General features: G+C 39.1%; 1 protein-coding gene across 2 annotated transcripts in view; it reads left to right on the top strand.

Annotated features, from left to right (window-relative positions):
- Nucleotides 1–15,800: 15,800 nt before the first annotated feature.
- LOC126336917 (fatty-acid amide hydrolase 2) overlaps nucleotides 15,801–23,217 on the top strand; it is a 144,395-nt gene continuing 136,978 nt past the window's right edge. Inside the window, exon 1 of one of the 2 annotated variants that reach the window (XM_050001056.1) lies at nucleotides 15,801–16,323. In XM_050001056.1, coding sequence (XP_049857013.1) covers nucleotides 16,300–16,323 — 24 coding nt within the window. In that variant the 5' untranslated portion in view covers nucleotides 15,801–16,299. The remainder of the gene's footprint in view (nucleotides 16,324–23,217) is intronic. The other variant, XM_050001059.1, reaches the window with a different exon arrangement.

The following is a 23,217-nucleotide window of genomic DNA, read 5'->3' as shown; positions in this document are numbered from 1 at the left end:
TAAAGTCTTACAGAAAATTATTTGGTGGTTTTCTACAAATGGACTCTCACTCGATTTTGAGAAAAAACAAGATGTACAATTCTGTACAGTAAATGGCAAAATACCATTGGTAAAGACAGACTTTGAACAGAAACGTGTCGCTAAGGCGGAATATTCAATATATCTGGGTGTTTGCATTGATGAGAAATTGAACTGGAAGAAATAAATTAATGATGTGCTGAAACGGTTAGGTAATGCTCTTATGATATTAGGGTTATTGCTACTTTTCGTGAAAAACATATCAGTAAATTAGCATACTGTGCCTATTTTCATTCACTGCTTTCATATGGTATCATATTTTGTGATAATTCATCATTAAGAGAAAAAGTAATGTGTGGTTGGCATGGGAGAGTAACAAGATAGTTTCAGAGGCAGTGGGTTATGCATGTTCCTTTTTTGTACCACTCGGTCTGGAGGAAATTTTCGTGATGATGGGTGTGAGAGTCAAAGTGTGAGATATAGCAAAAGAGCCACCATCCTATCCATAAAGTGCACTGTAGCGTTAAATAATTACGAGACCATAAGATAGAGAAGCACCAATGTAAAGCCATGCCCACTGGGCGGAATTTCTCATGTGTTATTGTTGTAGGTTATAGAATTTGTGTGTTTAGGTTATAGAGTTTATCGGAATAAATAAGATAGTGAAATGAAAAAGACTGGTACCCTTTTTCTTCGAATAGTACGTTGCCATGATACCCAGAATTTATAATGTGTGTGCCATTCATATTCAGTGCGATGGCCATGTGTTGATCAAAGCCATTGAATAAGAACAAAAATGTGGTATTGCCCGTTAGTAGTGAACAATCAGAGTTGTGTAAATTTTTAATAGTCAGATGTGCGTTATCCGTTTCTGTAGGATAATATTCAGACAGGAGAATAATTTGTAACTTAATTGTGAGTACTAGAGCTCATGTTACTAGATAAATAAAAAATGAATCCACTCGCTTGGCAGACAACTCATCTTGCAGGCCTCACTGCTTGGTGCCAGAGTATGAGCAAGTCATGTGGGTGCCTCTCATAATTTCGACCCTGCCAGGATATATGCTGATAGGGTTTGCTGTTACGATTTTTTTATGGGATTTGTTAATATTTTACGTATATTGTGAAAGTGCTAAGAAGTAAAATTTTTTGTTTGCAATTTCTTTCTGGATTGGTGAGGATCTTTTATTTTTTTATGTAATTCATTGCTACGTCGTCCAAGGTTGGACGATCGTTGTACAAATTTTTTTTGCATAATGTCCATAGTAACTAGGTCGCAGTCGAAAAGTGTAGTCCCCATGGAGGAGAGTGATTCTGGGGTGAACGTAGCAGGCGGCATAGTGCAGCAGGAAGTAGGTGTTAACCTTGGGTTAATGAGCGAGAACATCAAACACTCGGTCAGCGGACCGCGGCTAGGTGATCCTTTAGGCGGCGGGCATTGTCCACAAACGGGGGCTTTTTCCGACGACGCGGGCGAGCCGGGACTAGGTCGGGCACAAAGTGAAAGGGTACCTACCCTTAGCGAAGCTTCGGTTTCTCAGACGAACGAGGTGAGTGCACCGAAAGTAGCAAACGACATTGTGCTACTGTAGTTTTTACAGAGGATGGATAGAGATAATAAGGAAAGAGATAGGGAGTATAAGGAAAGATTGGAAGCGAATAGGAAAGATTGGAAGCGATGGATAAAGCTAGTAAGGAAAGATTGGAGGCAATGGGTAAGGGAAACAAAGAGGCAATGAGGCAGTTACACACAGTTATCGATGAGCGTCTGTACACAGTTAACAATCGGTTAGATGAGGGGGAGAAGAATGTGGGTGCGTTGAAGCAAGTATGTGACGCCGTGAAAGAAAAAGCCAGATTTTGGAGGTACGAATAATTGCAATAGAAAGTGATATTACAGAACGTAGGGACGTGTTGCCGGATGAGTGAATCAAAGAGATAGTGGAGAACTTACCTACAGATAAACAAGGGTCATTAGACAGCGTGGAAGCTCAAGTCACCCGGCAGGAAGTGGCGCTAAATAAACACAGGGATGAAGCTGCAGAGGTAGTGGTCGGAATGAATACGATAAGCGCAGATGTAGAAAAGATCAGTATAAGAAGCGAAACAGGCTCTGACAGTACACAGCGAGAGGTTTATGCCGACCAGGAGGAGATACAATCATTGTTACAGTTTAAAGAGGCACAATTACAAATAAATAGGAAACATAGGGAAGAACTAGCACAGTTGCAATTAGTGTGCAGTAGTGAAGGTGACACGCCACCAGATAGATTGCAGAGGGAGAGTGAGATAAATTCACAAAAAAAAAAAAAAAATGCAGAAAGAGGAAGACGAACTTAGAGAGTTAGAAGAGCGGTTGTGTCGGATAAAACAAGTGGCAAACCCAACTGGGTATAGACCAAGGTCGGGAAACATAAATGCGGAAGAAGAATGTACAAACGTACACTTGTTTTCCGCATCCTGATAACTACCTACATCCATGCCTGTGGCTGTCTCAATTTGAAGATTCATTACCTTCATCGTTGGGACCGCTCCTCAAAATGAAGTTTGTGTGTAACCATTTGAGAGACGAGGCTAGAGCAAAAACGCAGGAAGTTATTAAAGACTGTAGTAGCTACAAGAAATTTTGTGACAAGTTTTTAAAAGAATTCTGGTCGAAAAGTACCAGGTTAAGCAAAGCATATTGATGATGCCAAATTGTAACGAAAGTGGTATAAGAGATCCAGTGGCGTGCTATCAGGAAATGCTGAGACGAAATAGGTATTTGGATGTGCCATACGAACCTGGGGAGCTCATTAGGATCTGTATAAAGAAGTGGCCAGTGAAATTGCGCGGAGATATAGTGATAGCAGGCAGAGGCTGAGACGATTTTGCGTCATTTTAGCACTTGTTACAGGAACTGGGTAATGAGAGCAACATCATCAACGAAGATACGACTCATCGGTCAGACAGATGAAGGAGAGCATGGAATCAGAAGAATGATGGAAGTGGAAGATGGCGAGGAAATAGGGGGCAGAATTCATGGGGATATCGACCGTCAAACTGGGAAAATAGAAAATGGGAGAGAGATGGAAGAAGAAGGGAAAATGAAAATGATGGGCAAAGGGAGGATAGGCAGTCATTGGGTTCACGACAGGACGAGCACTGTCGCAATGACGGAAGAACAAGATGGTGACTACATGATAGAGGGGTACAAGCCAGGATTATTAATGATGTAAATATTAGGTATATCGATTAAGGAAAACTAAGGGAGATCTGTTAGAGGAGGTAGGAGATGTGGAGAGCGAAGGTTCTAATTAAAACTCATCGATTATCAAAGAAGCACAGATTACTAACTAGCAAATTCTGTACTGTGTACAGTGGACCATTCAGACTGAGGCGGATGGTCCATCAAAATGCTGTACTGATTGAGACGATCAAGGGGAAACAACCGCCGCGTGGGCGTCATCACGTTTCTAACATCATATTATGAAGACTTAAGGATAGATCAAAAGTAGGAAAGTTATGGTAGATAGTCAGTGTATTTATTTGTGGTGTGTAACGTTGTGCAAGGTAAAATCGAACATAAGAATTTTCAGGCGGATGTCAGGAAGTATGACGGAACAGACTGGTCGAATGAGTCATGAACAGGAGTTGACAGAGTGGTGTATGTACGTATTTTTTGTCACATGAATAAGGATCAAGCAGAAACGACGTGATGAGTAATGAGTGGATAAAGATGGTGGATAGAGAGAGAAGCGACGTGATAAATAGTAGTTGATAAAGGTGATATTTAAGGAGAGAAGCGATGTGAAGCAGTATGATTAATAAAGAGAGATTCGACGTGATGAAACAGTGGTAAATGAAGGTGAGTAGAATTAATAATGTGGAGATGTCTTAGATGTATGTTACAGAGAGGCCTGTGTATGCTGCAATGGAGATTGATGCGAATGGCGAAGGAAGACCAGGAAATGATGGAGTAATGGACAGACGGAGAGCCGAAATATGAATGAAGAGATGAGGAAAACTGCACAACTTGAAGGGACATAGAGGGAGTATGAGATCCAAATGGTGAGTGTTGTGGAATACTGAAGTAAGCTGTAATATAACTGTAAATCTAATTCTTACCATAACATTTGCAATATGACAAAAATAATGTTTATTGTTGTTGTTGAAGCCTGGTACCAGTATAACTAATCAATATGGTGCCAAGAACGCCTACAGTCATTTTACATGTTGAATAATTTGTGTATTTTATGTTCTTAGATGAAATGTCGCAATTCTAAATTGATATTTAGCAGGATGAATAATTGGTAAAGTGAATGCAGAGGTAAGCCGATGGAGAGAGGTGCCAGAGTGAAAGGACGAATTCGAAGACTGGAATGCTATCTCCGAAACAACGTCATGTGTTATGTGGTTGAGTAGAAGGGAACAAAGGTATGGTATGTTGTCGTGAGTGTGGTGGTGTTAAGGTTAGCTGACTTCTAGACCTATTCTGTTGGTGTATTAATGGATTGAATGAGAAGGAAAATGTGATGTCTGTTGAGTGAGAGTCATAGAGTAGTGTGATCAATGCGCACACTCCTGTAAAGGGGATGCTACCGATCCATAACTAAAACATTATTGAGCTTTATTGTTTGATTTGGATGAACCTCGATGGCAGGTCAGGATATGACGTCATGTCCTAGAAATGTTGAAATATATAATAAAAGGTAAAATATATAAAGAGATGTTAATTACTGTCTGTTACAACCACAAAGGCGCATTGTATGTTGTAGATTTAGAGTCTTCAGTTTCTAAAATGTTTATTGTGTTAGGATGTTAAAGTAGTTTACTATTTAACATTATGTGGTAGGAATCGTGAGCTGTATAGATTGTTTCTTATTTTTTGTTAGAACACTTTCAAGGGGTATTAATTGCAGTCTGTCACAAGCACAAAGGTGCATTGTATATTGTAGTTTTAGACTCAACAGTTTCTAATATGTTCACTGTGATAGTATGTCAAACTAGTCTACTATTTGGTATTGTAATTATGAGGTGTATAGATTGTTTCTTATTCCTTTTTTTGTGAACACTTTCATGTTTTGTTTGAGGGACGACAGGTCCAATCAATAGCACAAGTGTGGGCTGCATATAGAAAAGGGGATAAATGTTGGTGTTGTATGTGTAGAAAACTAGGGTGTATGATTTTATGTTTTTTAGAACAAAGATTCTTTTAATACCAATGTATCTAATAGATCATACATGTAATCAATGAGTATTTAAATACTGTAAGAATATAATTATGTCTGTAATGTTGCGAGATGCACAGAAGGGTCTGACTGATTGGGTGTTGTAGCGCTGAGGGGCTACACAGAACGCCCGTACCACGTAAGCTAAGCTGAAGTCGCCATGGGAGAGGCAACAGAGCCGCTGCGCTCTCCACTCCACTGCCGGTCGACGTACAGTCCACGCGCCCACTACAGCAGTTCAACGGCCTGGGGCGACACGCACGTACCACTGGCCATTCATAAGTTCCGCCACCCTTACGACTGGAGACAGTATCCCGCGGGAACAACAGCGGGTGGTTTTTTCTACTCAACAACTCGCGCGGCGGTGGCGCGACGGGAGAATGAACGACGCGCGCCAGAGTCTGCTTGGCATTTTTTAACAGCAACTATTAACTAGTATCGGACTGTGGAGCCGTGAAACAAGATGACTGCTCGTGTGTCTCAATAAGTTGGAAAGTGAAGCACTGGTGTTTCCACAGTGTGAGTGGTGGAAATGATTTTGTCTTTAGCAGACAGGACGATTGTTTTGTTTTGTCTTGACCACTGAGCGGTGGGATTTATAAACTTTTTTCAGTGACTTGTTAAGTGTGCTTTGTAAATTGCATGTGGGACGCTTGGTATACTTAAAGAGGACAGTTGTCGTTTGGTGACAAATTATTGTCTGAATGCAAGAAACTAGAGTGGGACATTGACATTTGCATTTGTAGTAGGAGACACTTCTTTAATTGGTGTGGGAATAAGTGCTGTTTGTTGGAACTAACGACTTTTAATTACACCATGGACTGAAAGGACAGAACCGTGGGTAATAATAGTTTTAGGGCCATTTCTGGACAACCAGATTGGTGTGGATGGTAATCTGAGAGTGACTATGACATTTGTGTTTAATGTGAGATACAGTTTACTGTTCAGTGAGTGTTCAAAATGCCGATTTGAGTGTTCTAAAGACTTTCGTCCAGGTAACCATGGGAGAGCTTTGACCCAGAGAGAGTGTTTCTAGAAAAACTATCATCAACTTTTTGACCCCAAGAAAATCACAGAATGAAATGTTTCCGTGTAACTCGCAAGATAGGGAATAATGTATTTGTATTTGTTAATGTGTAAATTTTTAAAATATGTTTTATTCCTGAAGGGAAGGCAAGTGTAATTGCTTTTCATTAACATATGTTTTTAGAATAGTTAGCGTGTATTTTTTGTTTGTTCTGGGTTATCAAGTTCACGCAGCATGTTTATTTGAATATTTGGTACAAGGATGCTTTAATTATTAGCCAGTGGCGTAATACTAACATAGCTGCTCTTGTTGCATTGGTCAGTAAGGTTGTCACAGAGGACAAGAGTTTGCATTGCACAACAAATATCGGAATTAACTGACGCATTTTGATGTCGTGGACAGTAATAATCTTGTTGGAGTGTTGACTGAAGCCACTTATTTTCCTTATCAAAGCGGTGATATTTCATATTGAAGTGTAACAGAGGCTAGTCGAAATGCACGTTCTTGTTGTCTAAATATGTGACAACAGAGTAATGAGCAGTAGAGTAAGATATGAGAGCTATTGGTGGATTCAAGCACTTATTGCTAAACTATTTACTGTGTGTATTGATCAAAGTTGATGGACTGACTAGCTCAGCAGCAGGTATTTGTACTGGTAGACAATGACAAGGTTAAACTCACAGTCAAGTAGTGGTGTCAATTGCTTAAGTGATGATTGTTAATGAGGTATGACACGATGTCTTAGATTGACTATATCACGTAACCAATATGTAACTTGTGGTATATTTCATTGTTTTTTTTTCTCAGTTTAATTTCTCTGTAGGTTTGACGTACATTTTAGAGTAATGGTATGGAGCCTGACATTCTACATATAACTAGTGTATGCAATTTTTTTTCTTTTGTTGATTTTGTTTTGTATTTAGACATTGCTGTGTACAGATTATTACAACGCAATTTATGAATGTCAGATTACTTACTCTGTGTTTGGAAGGTGAGCTACTTAAAATTTTATGAGTACAATTAGTATTTTTTTATTTTGCTATAGAATTAGTGAAGTTTGGATTACTCCCAAAAATAACGGAGATCTCGATAACTAAGCAAATTTTTATCTCACCATTATTTTTTATTTATATGATGTAATGTTTTATTTGTGATTTGGATTGTTGTAAATTTGTATATGTATGTTACTCCGAATTGTGGAGAGTACAATAATGCAACAACTGTGTCAATAATTTGGTAAAGTAACAACATTTGGTCTTCTATTTGAGGTCACCAGGGGCTAAGGTCTCCTCCTGGTTATTATGATGACTTGCTACATTTGTTCTAATACAGCTTTCTTAAAAAATGTTCGGAACTACCCTCACATTGCAAGGATAGTACCGTGCTATTTTTTCATGGGTAGCCATTGATGAAAGGGTACAGTAGTACCGGACATTGAAAATAGGTACAACATTCTTCGTTATTTTTGTCAGAACAACATATTTTTTTCTAACAATAACTCAATTTCAATTAATACAGCAAAGCCGGATACCAGTGTAAGAAAGAATGACAATTTATTTATTTAATTGATTACATCTGCAATCCCACAAAATAAATCCCTACATCCAATTTGGTGAGATCTGTGAAATGAATGAATGTATGGTCGACTGCTAACTGCAGATAGTGAATGTGCAATATATGATCATCTTTGAGACGGTCTTTTGGTCTCCTAAGGTGGAACGAAAGAGATGAAATTTACCCGAGCTTTGAGCGCCTGAAATGTGGCTGACCAATACGGTAGCATGGTGCTCCCCCACCTTGGCGGAGGTGCGAGATCGGCCGTGTTTCAGCACTCTGCCGCTGGATCTAGTGTTGGTAAGACCTGTCTTAGGTGTGCTCCATAAAAACAAAAGAGTGGAGGCATGGTATGCATGTGAAATACTTAAGAGTAGTTTGGAATAATAATTTCTCTATTTCAGGAACTTTTGTGGGGAGAATTAAATGTCAGGCAGGTAATATTAAGGGGATCGTAGTAATCTTCGGAAGTGACCAACGGTCACAATTAAACCACATGTAGCAATAAGTTGAAATACTACCGAGTGCATAAGTTATGCTGAATTACTGGCGTGTGTACTGTAAGTTGCAAATATTTAAGAAACGGTGTGTGCAGAACTTGAAATTAGAGACGAGTACTTCCACATTGTGAGTACTGTGTGAGTCTCAATCTGTGTGTGAGACAAAGGATAAAGAGAAGTACTCGTCCATGGTATCAGTTGAGGACTCGCGTGTGTGATGAATATGTTCTTAATATTACTTTGTGTGTTATGTTTCCATGTGAAGCTTGATTCAAACTATAATACTCTGAGAGTGAAGCAAGGTGAGTCAGCCGTCTATCCAGCAACGCCACTTGGCTTGCATTGCACAGGAAGACGTGCATATATCCTCCAGGGTCCATAGTAGGAAAGAAAAGTTACGAAGTGGGGCAGTGTCATGTGAAACTGGGATGAATACTAATTGAAGTGGGAAAGCTGAAAGTAATGTGATTATAACGTTGTGACTATTCTTTGTATTGTATGTTGCCAGTGTGATGTATTTCATGAAATTTAAGTATGTGTGGTTGGCATGGGAGAGTAACAAGATAGTTTCAGAGGCAGTAGGTTATGCATGCTCCTTTTTTGTACCACTCGGTCTGGAGGAAATTTCCGTGATGATGGGTGTGAGAGTCGAAGTGTGAGATATAGCAAAAGAGCCACCATCCTATCCAGAAAGTGCACTGTAGCGTTAAATAATTACGAGACCATAAGATAGAGAAGCACCAATGTAAAGCCATGCCCACTGGGCGGAATTTCTCATGTGTTATTGTTGTAGGTTATAGAATTTGTGTGTTTAGGTTATAGAGTTTATCGGAATAAATAAGATAGTGAAAAGAAAAAGACTGGTGGCCTTTTTCTTCGAATAGTACGTTGCCATGATACCCAGAATTTATAATGTGTGTGCCATTCATATTCAGTGCGATGGCCATGTGTTGATCAAAGCCATTGAATAAGAACAAAAATGTGGTATTGCCAGTTTGTAGTGAACAATCAGAGTTGTGTAAATTTTTAATAGTCAGATGTGCGTTATCCGTTTCTGTAGGATAATATTCAGACAGGAGAATAATTTGTAACTTAATTGTGAGTACTAGAGCTCATGTTACTAGATAAATAAAAAATGAATCCACTCGCTTGGCAGACAACTCATCTTGCAGGCCTGACTGCTTGATGCCACAGTATGATCAAGGCATGTGGTTGCCACTCAAAGGATCTCCGAATATTCATAGTACCTTCGCAATGCATATACACTCCTGGAAATGGAAAAAAGAACACATTGACACCGGTGTGTCAGACCCACCATACTTGCTCCGGACACTGCGAGAGGGCTGTACAAGCAATGATCACACGCACGGCACAGCGGAACCGCGGTGTTGGCCGTCGAATGGCGCTATCTGCGCAGCATTTGTGCACCGCCGCGGTCAGTGTCAGCCAGTTTGCCGTGGCATACGGAGCTCCATCGCAGTCTTTAACACTGGTAGCATGTCGCGACAGCATAGACGTGAACCGTATGTGCAGTTGACGGACTTTGAGCGAGGGCGTATAGTGGGCATGGGGGAGGCCGGGTGGACGTACCGCCGAATTGCTCAACACATAGGGCTTGAGGTCTCCACAGTACATCGATGTTGTCGCCAGTGGTCGGCGGAAGGTGCACGTGCCCGTCGACCTGGGACCGGACCGCAGCGACGCACGGTTGCACGCCAAGACCGTAGGATCCTACGCAGTGCCGTAGGGGACCGCACCGCCACTTCCCAGCAAATTAGGGACACTGTTGCTCCTGGGATATCGGCGAGGACCATCCGCAACCGTCTCCATGAAGCTGGGCTACGGTCCCGCACACCGTTAGACCGTCTTCCGCTCACGCCCCAACATTGTGCAGCCCGCCTCCAGTGGTGTCGCGACAGGCGTGAATGGACGGACGAATGGAGACGTGTCGTCTTCAGCGATGAGAGTCGCTTCTGCCTTGGTGCCAATGATGGTCGTATGTGTGTTTGGCGCCGTGCAGGTGAGCACCACAATCAGGACAGCATACGACCGAGGCACACAGGGCCAACACCCGGCATCATGGTGTGGGGAGCGATCTCCTACACTGGCCGTACACCTCTGGTGATCGTCGAGGAGACACTGAATAGTGCACGGTACATCCAAACCGTCATCGAACCCATCGTTCTACCATTCCTAGACCGGCAATGGAACTTGCTGTTCCAGCAGGACAATGCACGTCCGCATGTATCCCGTGCCACCCAACGTGCTCTAGAAGGTGTAAGTCGACTACCCTGGCCAGCAAGATCTCCGGATCTGTCTCCCATTGAGCATGTTTGGGACTGGATGAAGCGTCGTCTCACGCGGTCTGCACGTCCAGCACGAACGCTGGTCCAACTGAGGCGCCAGGTGGAAATGGCATGGCAAGCCGTTCCACAGGACTACATCCAGCATCTCTATGATCGTCTCCATGGGAGAATAGCAGCCTGCATTGCTGTGAAAGGTGGATATACAGTGTACTAGTGCCGACATTGTGCATGCTCTGTTGCCTGTGTCTATGTGCCTGTGGTTCTGTCAGTGTGATCATGTGATGTATCTGACCTCAGGAATGTGTCAATAAAGTTTCCCCTTCCTGGGACAATGAATTCACGGTGTTCTTATTTCAATTTCCAGGAGTGTATTCACTTATGAAATTTGTTATTAATAACCCATCCCAATTCAAAAATAGCAGTGAAGTGCATGGTTATAATACTAGAAGGAAGGATGATCTTCACTATTCTGCATTAAATCCGACTTTAGCACAGAAAGGAGTAAATTATGCTGCCTTAAAGATCATTGGTCATTTTCCAAATACGATATAAGTCTGACAGATAGCCAACCAATATTTGAAAATAAATTAAGAGAATTTCTGAATGACAACTCCATCTACTCGGTAGATGAATTTCTAGATATGAAGTAGTAACTGTAAAAAAATATATATAATTTTGAATACAGAAAACTTGTGTTAAAGTGACACATTCACATCATGCGAAATGTCATATTCATGATCTATGATACAGTATTAATGCATGTTATCTGCAAATATATTTGTCTTTGTTTGGACTGCTGTATCTGCATGGGATTGTATGTAACATTAAATTTGTCTGAACTATATTGTGTATTATTTCAGTAACAAGTTGTTGAAACTGCTATACAGTTTCTTCACTGTCCATAATTAGCTTAGCCCAGTGATGAAGGTTGAAAGTGAGGTTATGAGTTACCATCTGTGAAGCAGAAAGTCTGAGGATAGTATTGAATTGAGGAACTAACAACGATTTTTTAACAGCTAAAGTAATCTTCATAAAGTATGATCTTGATCGGGTTTGTGTGGTAAAGTGCAGAGAAATGAAACAACTTGTGAAAACAGCGATATTTATTTGCTAGTGAACTTGTTTACATAATAGCATTTCAATCAATATTTGTATGAAGATAAACAGAAACTGTTAAGGTGACCCATCATGTTTTCTCCCTTATGTAAATAATAACATCAGTAACAAATATATTTTTCTACATCATTAGAGCTGACTTTTACCTAAAACATTATTCAATGACGATTGCTTCACCGATGTTGGTTCTTATTTACTTCAGTGTGGGCATCAGCTAAGTTCTGTTATTGTAAAATCTAATCAACTTTCGCTTTCAAATCTCTAAACATTCAATAGAAAAATATCCAGTTCATCAAGGAATGTTTGTAATTTGCCACGAAAACAAAACATGATGATAAAATATAGGTTGAGAAGAGATAACAGCACAATAGCACAAAATCTACTACTGTATCATGCATAAGTGCGACACTTACCATCACTACAGCAGCAGCAGCAGCAGTGGCATACGATATATTTGGACAGGACATACAAGAAATCTTACCCTGGCACACCTTGTCTATCTGTATGATGTTATTCTTTGTGTCATAAATCCAAGTGGAGTGGTAGTAAACGTGTGGTTAGGGGCATATCTCCAATGATGAGTTCAACATATTGATAATGTACGAAAATACCCGTTTTAAAGGCGTAAAAGTGACGCTTTCAGGCTTGGATGGTATGAAATAAGTAAGAATTCTGCATAGATAATTATAATATTCAGTACTCAAATTGTTCCAGTGTTACTGGTCTGTCAAACACTTTGCATTTGGGGCTACCCAAAAACGAAATATCAAGCAACGAAAATATCACATAATGTACTCAGTTTTAGGAATCAACGTTCAGAAACTTGATATGTGTTCGCTCAGCCACCCAGTGTGCTGTAAACGAGCGTCTCGAATGGTGGGAGTACGTGTATGGATTTTTTTGGAAATGTATGGTCTGTGTGTGCAAAGCTCATCCATCAGATTCAGAGGACGTTTCTGCTACTAACCATCGTCCTGATTGGAAACTCTCACTCTTTTTTGGTCATCAATATTCTGGTTGGTTTTGTGATACCCACCATAAGTTCCTTCTCTGTGACCACCTCTTCACCATGGAGTAGCATCTTTATACCAAACGTTTACGATTATTTTTTGGGTATATTCTAACCTATATCTTTCGCTACTATTTTTACCTTCTATAGTTCTTCTTACTCCCATGGAAGCTATTCCCTGCTGACTTAACACATGTTTCAACCTTAAAGTATAACCCTGGGGTCCAGCGGACCCCACCCTTTCCTTTTTAAGTGATTTCTATTTGGAAACAGAAGATAGTGATATTTCATTCCTATGTAAATTCCGTTGGCATCCATGTGATGATTTTGCACTATTGCCTGCCAGCTGTCAGTCTGCTCCTGCTGCCTGCAGAGCAAACAACGTGCTGTGGGGTGTGCTGGACCCCAGTGTTATCTTAACGTCTGCGTTTTTTAAGTTGTAAGTTTTTCATAAGTTTGTAATAACAAAATGACAGAAAATTTACGTGATAGGCCACACTTAATTCTAACTTTGTTAGAAACAAGCGAGGAAGAATATTCAGAAAGCCTATTTGGTGATGACACTGATTCTGATCCAGATGTCGTTCTTGAAGATGAGGATTTAGATGATGAACTGGTTGCTAGTGAACCTAATGATGCATTGAATAGTGGTGAGCCTCGTGAAATAGAAAATGAAGATAGTCAAGAAGATGGTGAAGAAGATGATAGCAGTGAAAATAAGGAACACCAACGACATAGACATCTGATTCAGGGGAGGAACAAAAAGACGCCATATGTTTGGTCCACCAAAGTGCCAGTATTCCGTGGAAGAGTTGCAGAAAGAAACCTGGTAACGCATTTACCTGGTTCTAAGGGAGCTACTAAAGAGGTAGGAACACCTGAAAATGCTTGGAAGCTTCTAATTAATGATGCGATGCAAGAAGAGATAACCATGCGAACTAATGAAGAAATAGACAGACAAGTATGTAACATTGTAAGGCAGTTGTATCAATGGAATACACGTAAAAACGAAATGATTGCATACTTAGGGCTTTTGTACTTGGCTGGTGTGCATAAAGATTCAAAAAGGAATTTAGAAGAACTTTGGTCAACTGATGTAGGGTTTTCTATTTACAGAGCTACTATGTCCTTACCTCGATTTCGCTTTATAACTACTTTCTTGCGCTTTGATGACAAAGCCAGTAGACAAGAGAGAATAAGAGATGATCGTTTGGTTGCGATACGATATTTCTGGGACACTTTTGTGGAACACTTTCGTGCTTATTATGCACCATTTCAGCAGTGCACCAGTGATGAACAATTTATAGGCTTTCGTGATCGATGCGAATTCAGGGCATACATGAATTCAAAACCAGACTGGTATGGTTTGAAAATAGTTATGCTGAACGATTGTAAGACCAGTTACATGTTAAACGCAATTCCTTACATTGAAAAAGTAAAAACCCTGAACAGTGAACCTGTACCCACATATTAAGTGAGAAAGCTGTCTGAGCCACTATATGGAACAAATCGTAATATTACGACAGACAACTGGTTCAGGTTCGTCCCGTTGTTCAACAAAATGCTTGTCGACCAGAAAATGACAATGGTTGGAACAATGAGGGCTAACAAAACTGAGATCTAAACCTGCAGGAGGATCGTTATTTGCTTTCGACCATAACAAGACCTGTTTCCTACAGCCCAAAGGAGAAGAAAAATGTTATTTTGCTGTCGACAATGCATCACAGTGCAAATGTAGGTGAGGAGACCAAGAAACCCGAAATAGTTCTTATCTATAACTGAAAAAAGGAGGGACTGACACTTTTGACAAATTGTGCCATGGTTACAGTGTCAGCTGGAGAACGAAACGTTGGCCGGTAAGATTCTTTTTCAGGATGTTGGATCAATGTGGCGTCAACTCTATGGTTTTGAACCTTTTGAATGCAAAAAAATCCGAAACTCACCCTAAGGAAGTATTTGCAGATATTGGCAAAGTACTTGATAAAACCATGGGTCTATGAAAGACTGGAAATTCCAACGATTCAGAGAGGAATCAAACTTGCTATTCGACAAATATTGCATATTCCAGCAGAACGTCATGTGGCAAATGATGTTGAGTCACTTAGAAACAACGCTGCTCATTCTGCCCTCGAGCAAGAGATTGGAAAACAAAATTCCTCTGTTCATCATGCCGATCTACTATGTGCGACGGACATCGTGCAATGGTTTGTAGAGATTGTACGGAGGAGAAAAAGGACATAAACCACTTCAAGGAAAATAATTAATCTTTCTTACATTTCCACTTAATGGTTAATTAATTGTGTTAGAATTCAATGATCCAAAATTTATTTAACATTATGTGGAATAAATGTAGTTTATAGCGTGTAAATAAAAGTCCTGGCGACAGATTTAATTAGTTTTCAATTTATACCTATTTTATAAGAGCCTATAACTATGATGTAAGAGGATTGGTGTAATGTTTGTAGTAAAAAGTATCTTTATTGTGTGGTATTATAAGAAAACCTTTAAATGCTTTCACTTTACCAAAAACACTAAATTATTCTACTTTTTGTGTACTTTCTGAAAATATAAGTATACTCAATCCAGTTTCTAAAATTTCAAATTTAATTTTGTTTGGAAATTAATACGTTTTACTAAATAAGAATGTAACATCTTTGAAAATTGTTACTAAAATTCGATAAGACAAGTTTTCCAACCAAAAATTGTTTCAGCACGATTAAATGTACATGAGAAATATGTAAACAAAACATATTAAAAAATTTCAAAAAAAAAATGTGGCAAATACAAGAAGAAATACATTGGGGTCCACGAGACCCCTAGGTTATATTTGTGTATCTTCTAATAAGTGTTATATTTAAAGGGTTAAGATCGCATCCTGCACCCTCCGGCAGAGATTATGATAAAGTAGAATATTGAGAGCACTTACGGAGAGCACAGTATCTGAAGGAAACAAGGGGAAACAGTAATATATGTTCCACAAAATACTGTTTGATATGCTTATGGTGACTGCAATGCTGTGTAGAGCATTATACAACCATTTGTATTTAAGTTGTCATACCCACTTTATTTTTTGAGTTTAACAGGCTGCTGTGACTATATACTGTGAAGCGTAATATACTTCAAAACAATTATATTAACAGTTTTGGCATTTAATTACCGTTACTATTTTATTACGAATTCTACGTCGCTGTGCATAAGAAATTTGTCTAGTTTTCCGTCTTTGTCTTACCAAACTAATCTAATCTTTCCTGTATTGATACAAACTACGACACAAAACGTCAAAACACAGCCAAAGATTACAATGTTGTCATGTATGAATTTGTAAGAGCGCTGCCGGCAACAATATTCTGAGAGTGACGTGCGGGTTATTGGAAGTAGAAAGTGGTCTGGAATGTGTGATTTATGTAATTTATGTTTGGGATGCATAAGTAGTTGTTTGTTGTACTAATGGAAATTTTGTGAATGGAAACAAATTAAACGTAAAAACTGTATTGTCCGTAGATAGGTAGGAAATAGATGTGACAGGAAATTATTCGAAGACCAAGCTATCTCCTTGAACATGCCCCGCAGACAACGGACAGAGGTATTGTCATTTTTTATGTATTACAAACCGTTTTTTACGGCTGTCATTTAACTGTCTAGGAGTTCAGGTTTGATCAGAAATGTTGAATAACAACACAAGATATTCCATTGATCATTCATGCTACTAGGATATCTCGCCATTCAGTTTGTCACCTGCGAAACCTACGGAGAGCGTATCATAGAGTGGGGAAAAAGCAGCCAGTTTCCAAGAACAGAAATATATTTTTGGCAGTGTGAATTCGTCATAACATTTCCCCGGAATAAAATAGAGCGCACAAGTCATATAGCGCGTATCGCGTAATTAATTACACGTTAGTTGCCTCATTTTATTTCACACCTTGGATATACATCGACAGCATTACAATCGGTGATACCCTCATTGCTACTGTGCTTGTACATAAGCATTCATGTGTACCAAAAGAACACTTTTCTGCTAAACACATTATCTGGTTAGCACTGATTTTTGTCAATGTTTGATTTGGACTTTTATCTGTTGCCAAAGTAGAGTATTATTTGATGTTAATATACGTTTTAGTATTGGAACTTGATGTCTTGCTGCACTTTTGCAATATTTGATGATGGTTGCAGGGATAGCAGTCTACTAGAATTTTCCCAATGTTAGAAGTTTACCAGTGGATTGCTTCCACATTGTTAATTTACTCATTGAATCAAAGGTATAGTTAATTACTTTCATTGCAAATCTGAATTTTAGTTCCTTATTGTAAATATTGTACCATATAACGATTATCTAGGAAGTATACAGTTTCCATCTGTGAGACAACTAGCCTGTCAAAGATGTAGTAATAGTGAGCTATTGGTTTTATGAGAGCTGTGTCCAAGTAAAAGTCTTCTGCAGTTTTCATTTACGAATAGATGACTTCTTGTCCAGCTTGGACACCCCCTCTGTACTGACAATGTTGTTGATAACCCTGAATGTGGGAAGCCAACATATATATGAAAATATATCTACATGCTTTGTCACCATGTCTCAATTCAGATGTAGGCCCATACCAGTTGAGGAGTTCACTGTACTGACATGAGACTCCTGCTGTAACAGGGTATCTGAGGTAGGTATAGGTCAAGTTGAGTAAGCTATTCAGAAAAAAAAAAAAAAAAAAAAAAAAATCTGAATTCATCAGCAAACCTCTCGTGCCATCCTAAGAATGTCGTACAGTGTGAACATGTTGAATAACAGTGCAAGAAACTTGTAGGTCTTCCATTTTTAAGGCTCGTTGATGGAAAACGATATGTAGCCTATTTGGAAAAAAGTAAGACCAGCCTTTAGTCCTAAAAAAAGCAGGAGAGCTTATGTAAAGTTTGGAAGGTAGGGGACGAGGTACTGGCAGAAGTGAAGCTGTGAGGATGGGGTGTGAGTCGTGCTTGGGTAGCTCAGATGGTAGAGCACTTGTCCATGATAGGCAAAGGTCCCGAGTTCTAGCCTCGGCCCGGCACACAGTTTTAATCTGCCAGGAAGTTTCATATCAGCGCACACTGCACTGCAAAGTGAAAATCTCATTTTGGAAACATGTCCGTGTGTTTTCAGTTCAACAAACAGCATTTCCAAAAACCTGGACCACATATCCTCTTGTAGATCTTCATTTTGCCAGTCAGAATCAGCATAACAGAGAAGAGCATTTGAATTTCGTCTTTTTTAACACAGACCAACATAAAGTGATCCTTTAATATACCGAAGAATTCATTTCAAACCTTTCCAGTATAATTATGTTGGTTTATTTTGATATGTACTAAAATATTTAACTGATGCACTTGTGTCTGGTCTTGTAGTTGTCATTTCATACATTAAGCAACCTATTAATTCTCTGTATGGTCTAGTTTCAACCATTTCACCACAAGCACTCTCACTGAGTTCCATTGGCGTTTTAAAGGGTTTAAAGTCTTCCTTGTTGAATCTTTTCAATATGTTTTCAAGGTAAATGCATTGCATAAGAAACATTTTGCCATTGGTCTTCTGTATATTTATTCCAAGGAATAGTTCTAGTTCTCAAAGTTTTCACAATTGAAGTTCTAATTTCGACTTCTTCTTAACATGTGTGATTTTGCTTTTACAATTCAAAACAATTAGAATATCATCCATGAAAAGTAGCAAAAAAAAGTTTTATAATCATCAGTGTATTCAGGCTGGAGACATCCATGGATTTCAGTTTATTGAAACATGATTTCCTTCATAAAAGTATCAGATGTAGAGCTCAAAGTCCTTGGTGCCTGCTTCAAACCACATAAAGCTTTACTGAGTTTGCATACCTTAATCTTTACACCTTGAGGAACTTACACACATTTTTTTTTTTTTCAGTTAGTTCTCCATGCAAGAATTCATTCTGTGCGTCAGTTTGTTTCAAAAACAAGTCATGCCCATTCACCACGCTAAGAAAAGTCCTCAGTGTTGAGAGTTCAGCGACAGGAGCATGTGTCTCCTCATAATCATATCATTTTACTTAAAACCGCCTTCAATAACTAAATGTACCTTATGCCTTTCAGTTTTTCCAGATGCTTCTCATTTTACTTTGAGTATGCACTTATTGTCAATGATTGTTTTATTTGTTGTAAGTGATGAATAAGTCTAAGTTCCGTTAGATGACAGAGAATTCAATTCTCCCTATATTGCTTTTGTCCTTTCTTCTTTGTCATGCCAACTATTCTCAGCTTGTGCATTCAAAGCTAATCCTCCAGGGATCTAGGTTTTCTTGTTATGGTATTGTTTTTCCATAGACGCTCTGCTTCCATAGTTTTTTTCTGAAGGCACAGGCTTTGATTTATCTTCAACAGTTTGTTCAGTTTCCTCTGAGTCAATTTCATTCTGATGATGCCCTTGATCTTCTGTTATGTTCTGCGTTATATTGTCCATTTGAACAGTTGCCTTCAAGATCCTATCACTGCTACTTTCACTTTTGAACAGAAACTCGTCTTCTCAAAAAATTACAACTCTTCCAAACACAATCTTGTGTTGTTTGGGGCATCATAATCTGTAACCATTGGGCCAATATCCAGTTGTGAACCATTTTAATGACCTGCAGTAAAACTTAATTGACAGTAGTTCCTTTGGAATGTTCAAGTATGCAACACATCTGAATATATGTATTTTCTTCAAATTTGGCTTTCTTCCAGACCATTGCATTGCTGAGATTTCTCTGTCTAAAACTGAAGTATGACTACAGTTAATGATAAAAATAGCTGCCAATAACAATTATGACCAAAACTTGTTCCCAAGTTTGCATCCAAGAATCATGAACCTTTTCAGTGTTTTAGTAGTTTTACCAATCAATTTTGCTGAGGTGTGTACCTTGCTATAAACTTGAACTGTACTCCCATTTCATCAAAGAAATGTACTCACGGCCATGGGCACTATCGATCTTCTGATTTTCATGTTAAAATGAGCAGTTGCGATTCCATAGTATACTGTGAAATAAACAAACACTTCAGTCTTCGGCTGAAGAGTATAAGCTGCTATAAAGTGAGTATGATCATCAGTGAAAGTCACTGTATATTTCTTTCCATCAAAAGACAGGCATTTATAGGACCAAGTACATCTCTACATTTCAGTTCAAGTAGTTGTTTGGCTCAAGCATGAGACTGTATATGACATAATCATACTGCTTTACCCTCTGTGAATGTCAAATATTTATTTACAAGTTCAGAAAAGTTTATTTTGTCCAATACCTTGGCTAGATAATGAAGCTTCTTCATATTTTCAAGGTTCAAATATCTTAAAAGTTTATGCCCCAAATCTACATCACTGTTTGAAACACAGACACTACATATAGAACTCGTAATACATATGAATGAAAGGGTATGCACACCTGGATCTTTTGTGTGTGATAGAACTCTTAGTACATTTGAACGAGAGGATATACATGCCTGAATCTTTTCTGCGTGAGCTACAGTGATAACTGTGTTACCCTTTCAGCTTGAACATACAGAATTTTCAGAAGTGATGCAGTATCCAGTCATTTCTAGATTAAACACTGACAATATGTTACTTGTTGTTGTTGTTGTTGTTGTTGTTGTTGTTGTTGTTGTTGTTGTTGTTGTTTTCTTCAGTCCTGAGACTGGTTTGATGCAGCTCTCCATGCTACCCTATTCTGTGCAAGCTTCTTCATCTCCCAGTACCTACTGCAGCCTACATCCTTCTGAATCTGTTTAGTGTATTCATCTCTTGGTCTCCCTCTACGGTTTTTACCCTCCACACTGCCTTCCAACACTAAACTGGTGATCCCTTGATGCCTCAGAACATATCCTACCAACCATTCCCTTCTTCCAGTCAAGTTGTGCCACAAACTCCTCTTCTCCTCAATCCTATTCAATACCTCCTCATTAGTTATGTGATCTACCCATCTAATCTTCAGCATTCTTCTGTAGCACCACATTTCGAAAGCTTCTATTCTCTTCTTGTCTGAGCTATTTATCGTCCACGTTTCACTTCCATTCATGGCTACACTCCGTACAAATACTTACAGAAACGACTTCCTGACACTTAAATCCATGCTCGATGTTAACAAATTTCTCTTATCAAGAAACGCCTCCCTTGCCATTGCCAGTCTACATTTTACATCCTCTCTACTTCGACCATCATCAGTTATTTTGCTCCCCAAATAGAAAAGCTCCTTTACTACTTTAAGTGTCTCATTTCCTAACCTAATTCCCTCAGCATCACCCGATTTAATTCGACTACATTCCATTATCCTCGTTTTACTTTTGTTGGTGTTCATCTTATATCCTCCTTTCAAGACACTGTTCATTCCGTTCAGCTGCTCTTCCAGGTCCTTCGCTGTCTCTGACAGAATTACAATGTCGTCAGCGAACCTCAAAGTTTTTATTTCTTCTCCATGGAATTTAATACCTACTCCGAACTTTCCTTTTGTTTCCTTTACTGCTTACTCAGTATACAGATTGAATAACATCGGGGAGAGGCTACAACCCTGTCTCACTCCCTTCCCAACCACTGCTTCCCTTTCATGCCCCTCGACTCTTACAACTGCCATCTGGTTTCTGTACAAATTGTAAATAGCCTTTTGCTCTCTGTATTTTACCCCTGCCACCTTCAGAATTTGAAAGAGAGTATTCCAATCCACATTGGCAAAAGCTTACTCCAAGTCTACAAATGCTAGAAACGTAGGTTTGCCTTTCCTTAATCTTTCTTCTAAGATAAGTCATAGGGTCAGTATTGCCTCACGTGTTCCAACATTTTTACGGAATCCAAACTGATCTTCTCCGTGGTCGGCTTCTACCAGTTTTTCCATTCGTCTGTAAAGAATTTGCGTTAGTATTTTGCAGCTGTCAACACTTGCTTTCTTTGGGATTGGAATTATTATATTCTTCTTGAAGTCTGAGGGTCGCCTGTTTCATACATCTTGCTGACCAAGGCAGACAGTAACCTTGTTTTGACTAAGGTTTTTCAGTGCTCTGTCAAACTCTTCATGCAATATCATACCTCCCATTTCATCTTCATCTACATCCTCTTCCATTTCCATAATATTGTCCTCAAGTACATTGCCCTTGTATAGGCCCTCTATATAGCCTACTCCTTCCTCCTTTCTGCTTTCCCTTCTTTGCTTAGAACTGGGTTTCCATGTGAGCTCTTGATATTCATACAAGTGGTTCTCTTATCTCCAAAGGTCTCTTTAATTTTCCTGTAGGCATACTTACATTTGTCATCTACCCATCCCTGCTTAGCCATTTTGCACTTCCTGTCGATCTAATTTTTGAGATGTTTGTATTCCTTTTTGCCTGCTTCATTTACTGCATTTTTATATCTTATTCTTTCATCAGTTAAATTTAATATTTCTTCTGTTACCCAAGGGATTCTACTAGCCCTCGTCTTTTTACATATATGATCCTCTGCTGCCTTCACTATTTTCCCTCAAAGCTACCCATTCTTCTTCTGCTGTATTTCGTTCCCCCATTCCTCTCAATTGTTCCCTTATGCTCTCCCTGAAACTCTGTACAATCTCCGGTTCTTTCAGTTTATCCAGGTCCCATCTCCTTAAATTCCCACCTTTTTGCAGTTTCTTCAATTTTAATCTACAGGTCATAACCAATAGATTGTGGTCAGAGTCCACATCTGCCCCTGGAAATGTCTTAAAATTTAAAACCTGGTTCCTAAATCTTTGTCTTACCATTATATAATCTATCTGATACCTTTTAGTATCTCCAGGGTTCTTCCATGTATACAACCTTCCTTTATGATTCTTAAACCAAGTATTAACTATGATTAAGTTATGCTCTGCACAAAATTCTACCAGGCGGCTTCCTCTTTCATTTCTTAGGCCCAATCCATATTCACCTACTATGTTTCCTTCTCTCCTTTTTCCTACACTCTTATTCCAGTCACCCATGACTATTAAATTTTCATCTCCCTTCACTATCTGAATAATTTCTTTTATCTCATCATACATTTCATCAATTTCTTCGACATCTGCAGAGTTAGTTGGCATATAAATGTGTACTACTGTAGTAGGTGTGGGCTTCGTGTCTATCTTGGCCACAATAATGCGTTCACTATGCTGTTTGTAGTAGCTTACCTGTACACCTATTTTTTTTATTCATTATGAAACCCACTCCTGCTTTACCCCTATTTGATTTTGTATTATGACCCTGTATTCACCTGACCAGAAGTCTTGTTCCTCCTGCCACTGAACTTCACTAATTTCCACTATATGTAATTTTAAGCTTTCCATTTCAGTTTTTAAATTTTCTAACCTACTTGCCCGATTAAGGGATCTGACATTCCACACTCCGATCCGCAGAACGCCAGTTTTCTTTCTCCTGATAACAACGTCCTCTCGAGTAGTTCCTTGCCCGGAGATCCGAATGGGGGACTATTTTACCTCCAGAATATTTTACCCAAGAGGACGCCATCATCATTTAATCATACAGTAAA

The sequence above is a fragment of the Schistocerca gregaria genome, chromosome 2 (assembly GCF_023897955.1).
Source record: "Schistocerca gregaria isolate iqSchGreg1 chromosome 2, iqSchGreg1.2, whole genome shotgun sequence".
Classification (NCBI taxonomy): Eukaryota; Metazoa; Arthropoda; class Insecta; order Orthoptera; family Acrididae; genus Schistocerca; species Schistocerca gregaria.
Note: the sequence above shows the minus strand (reverse complement) of the source record. Positions and strands in the feature narration are given on the sequence as shown.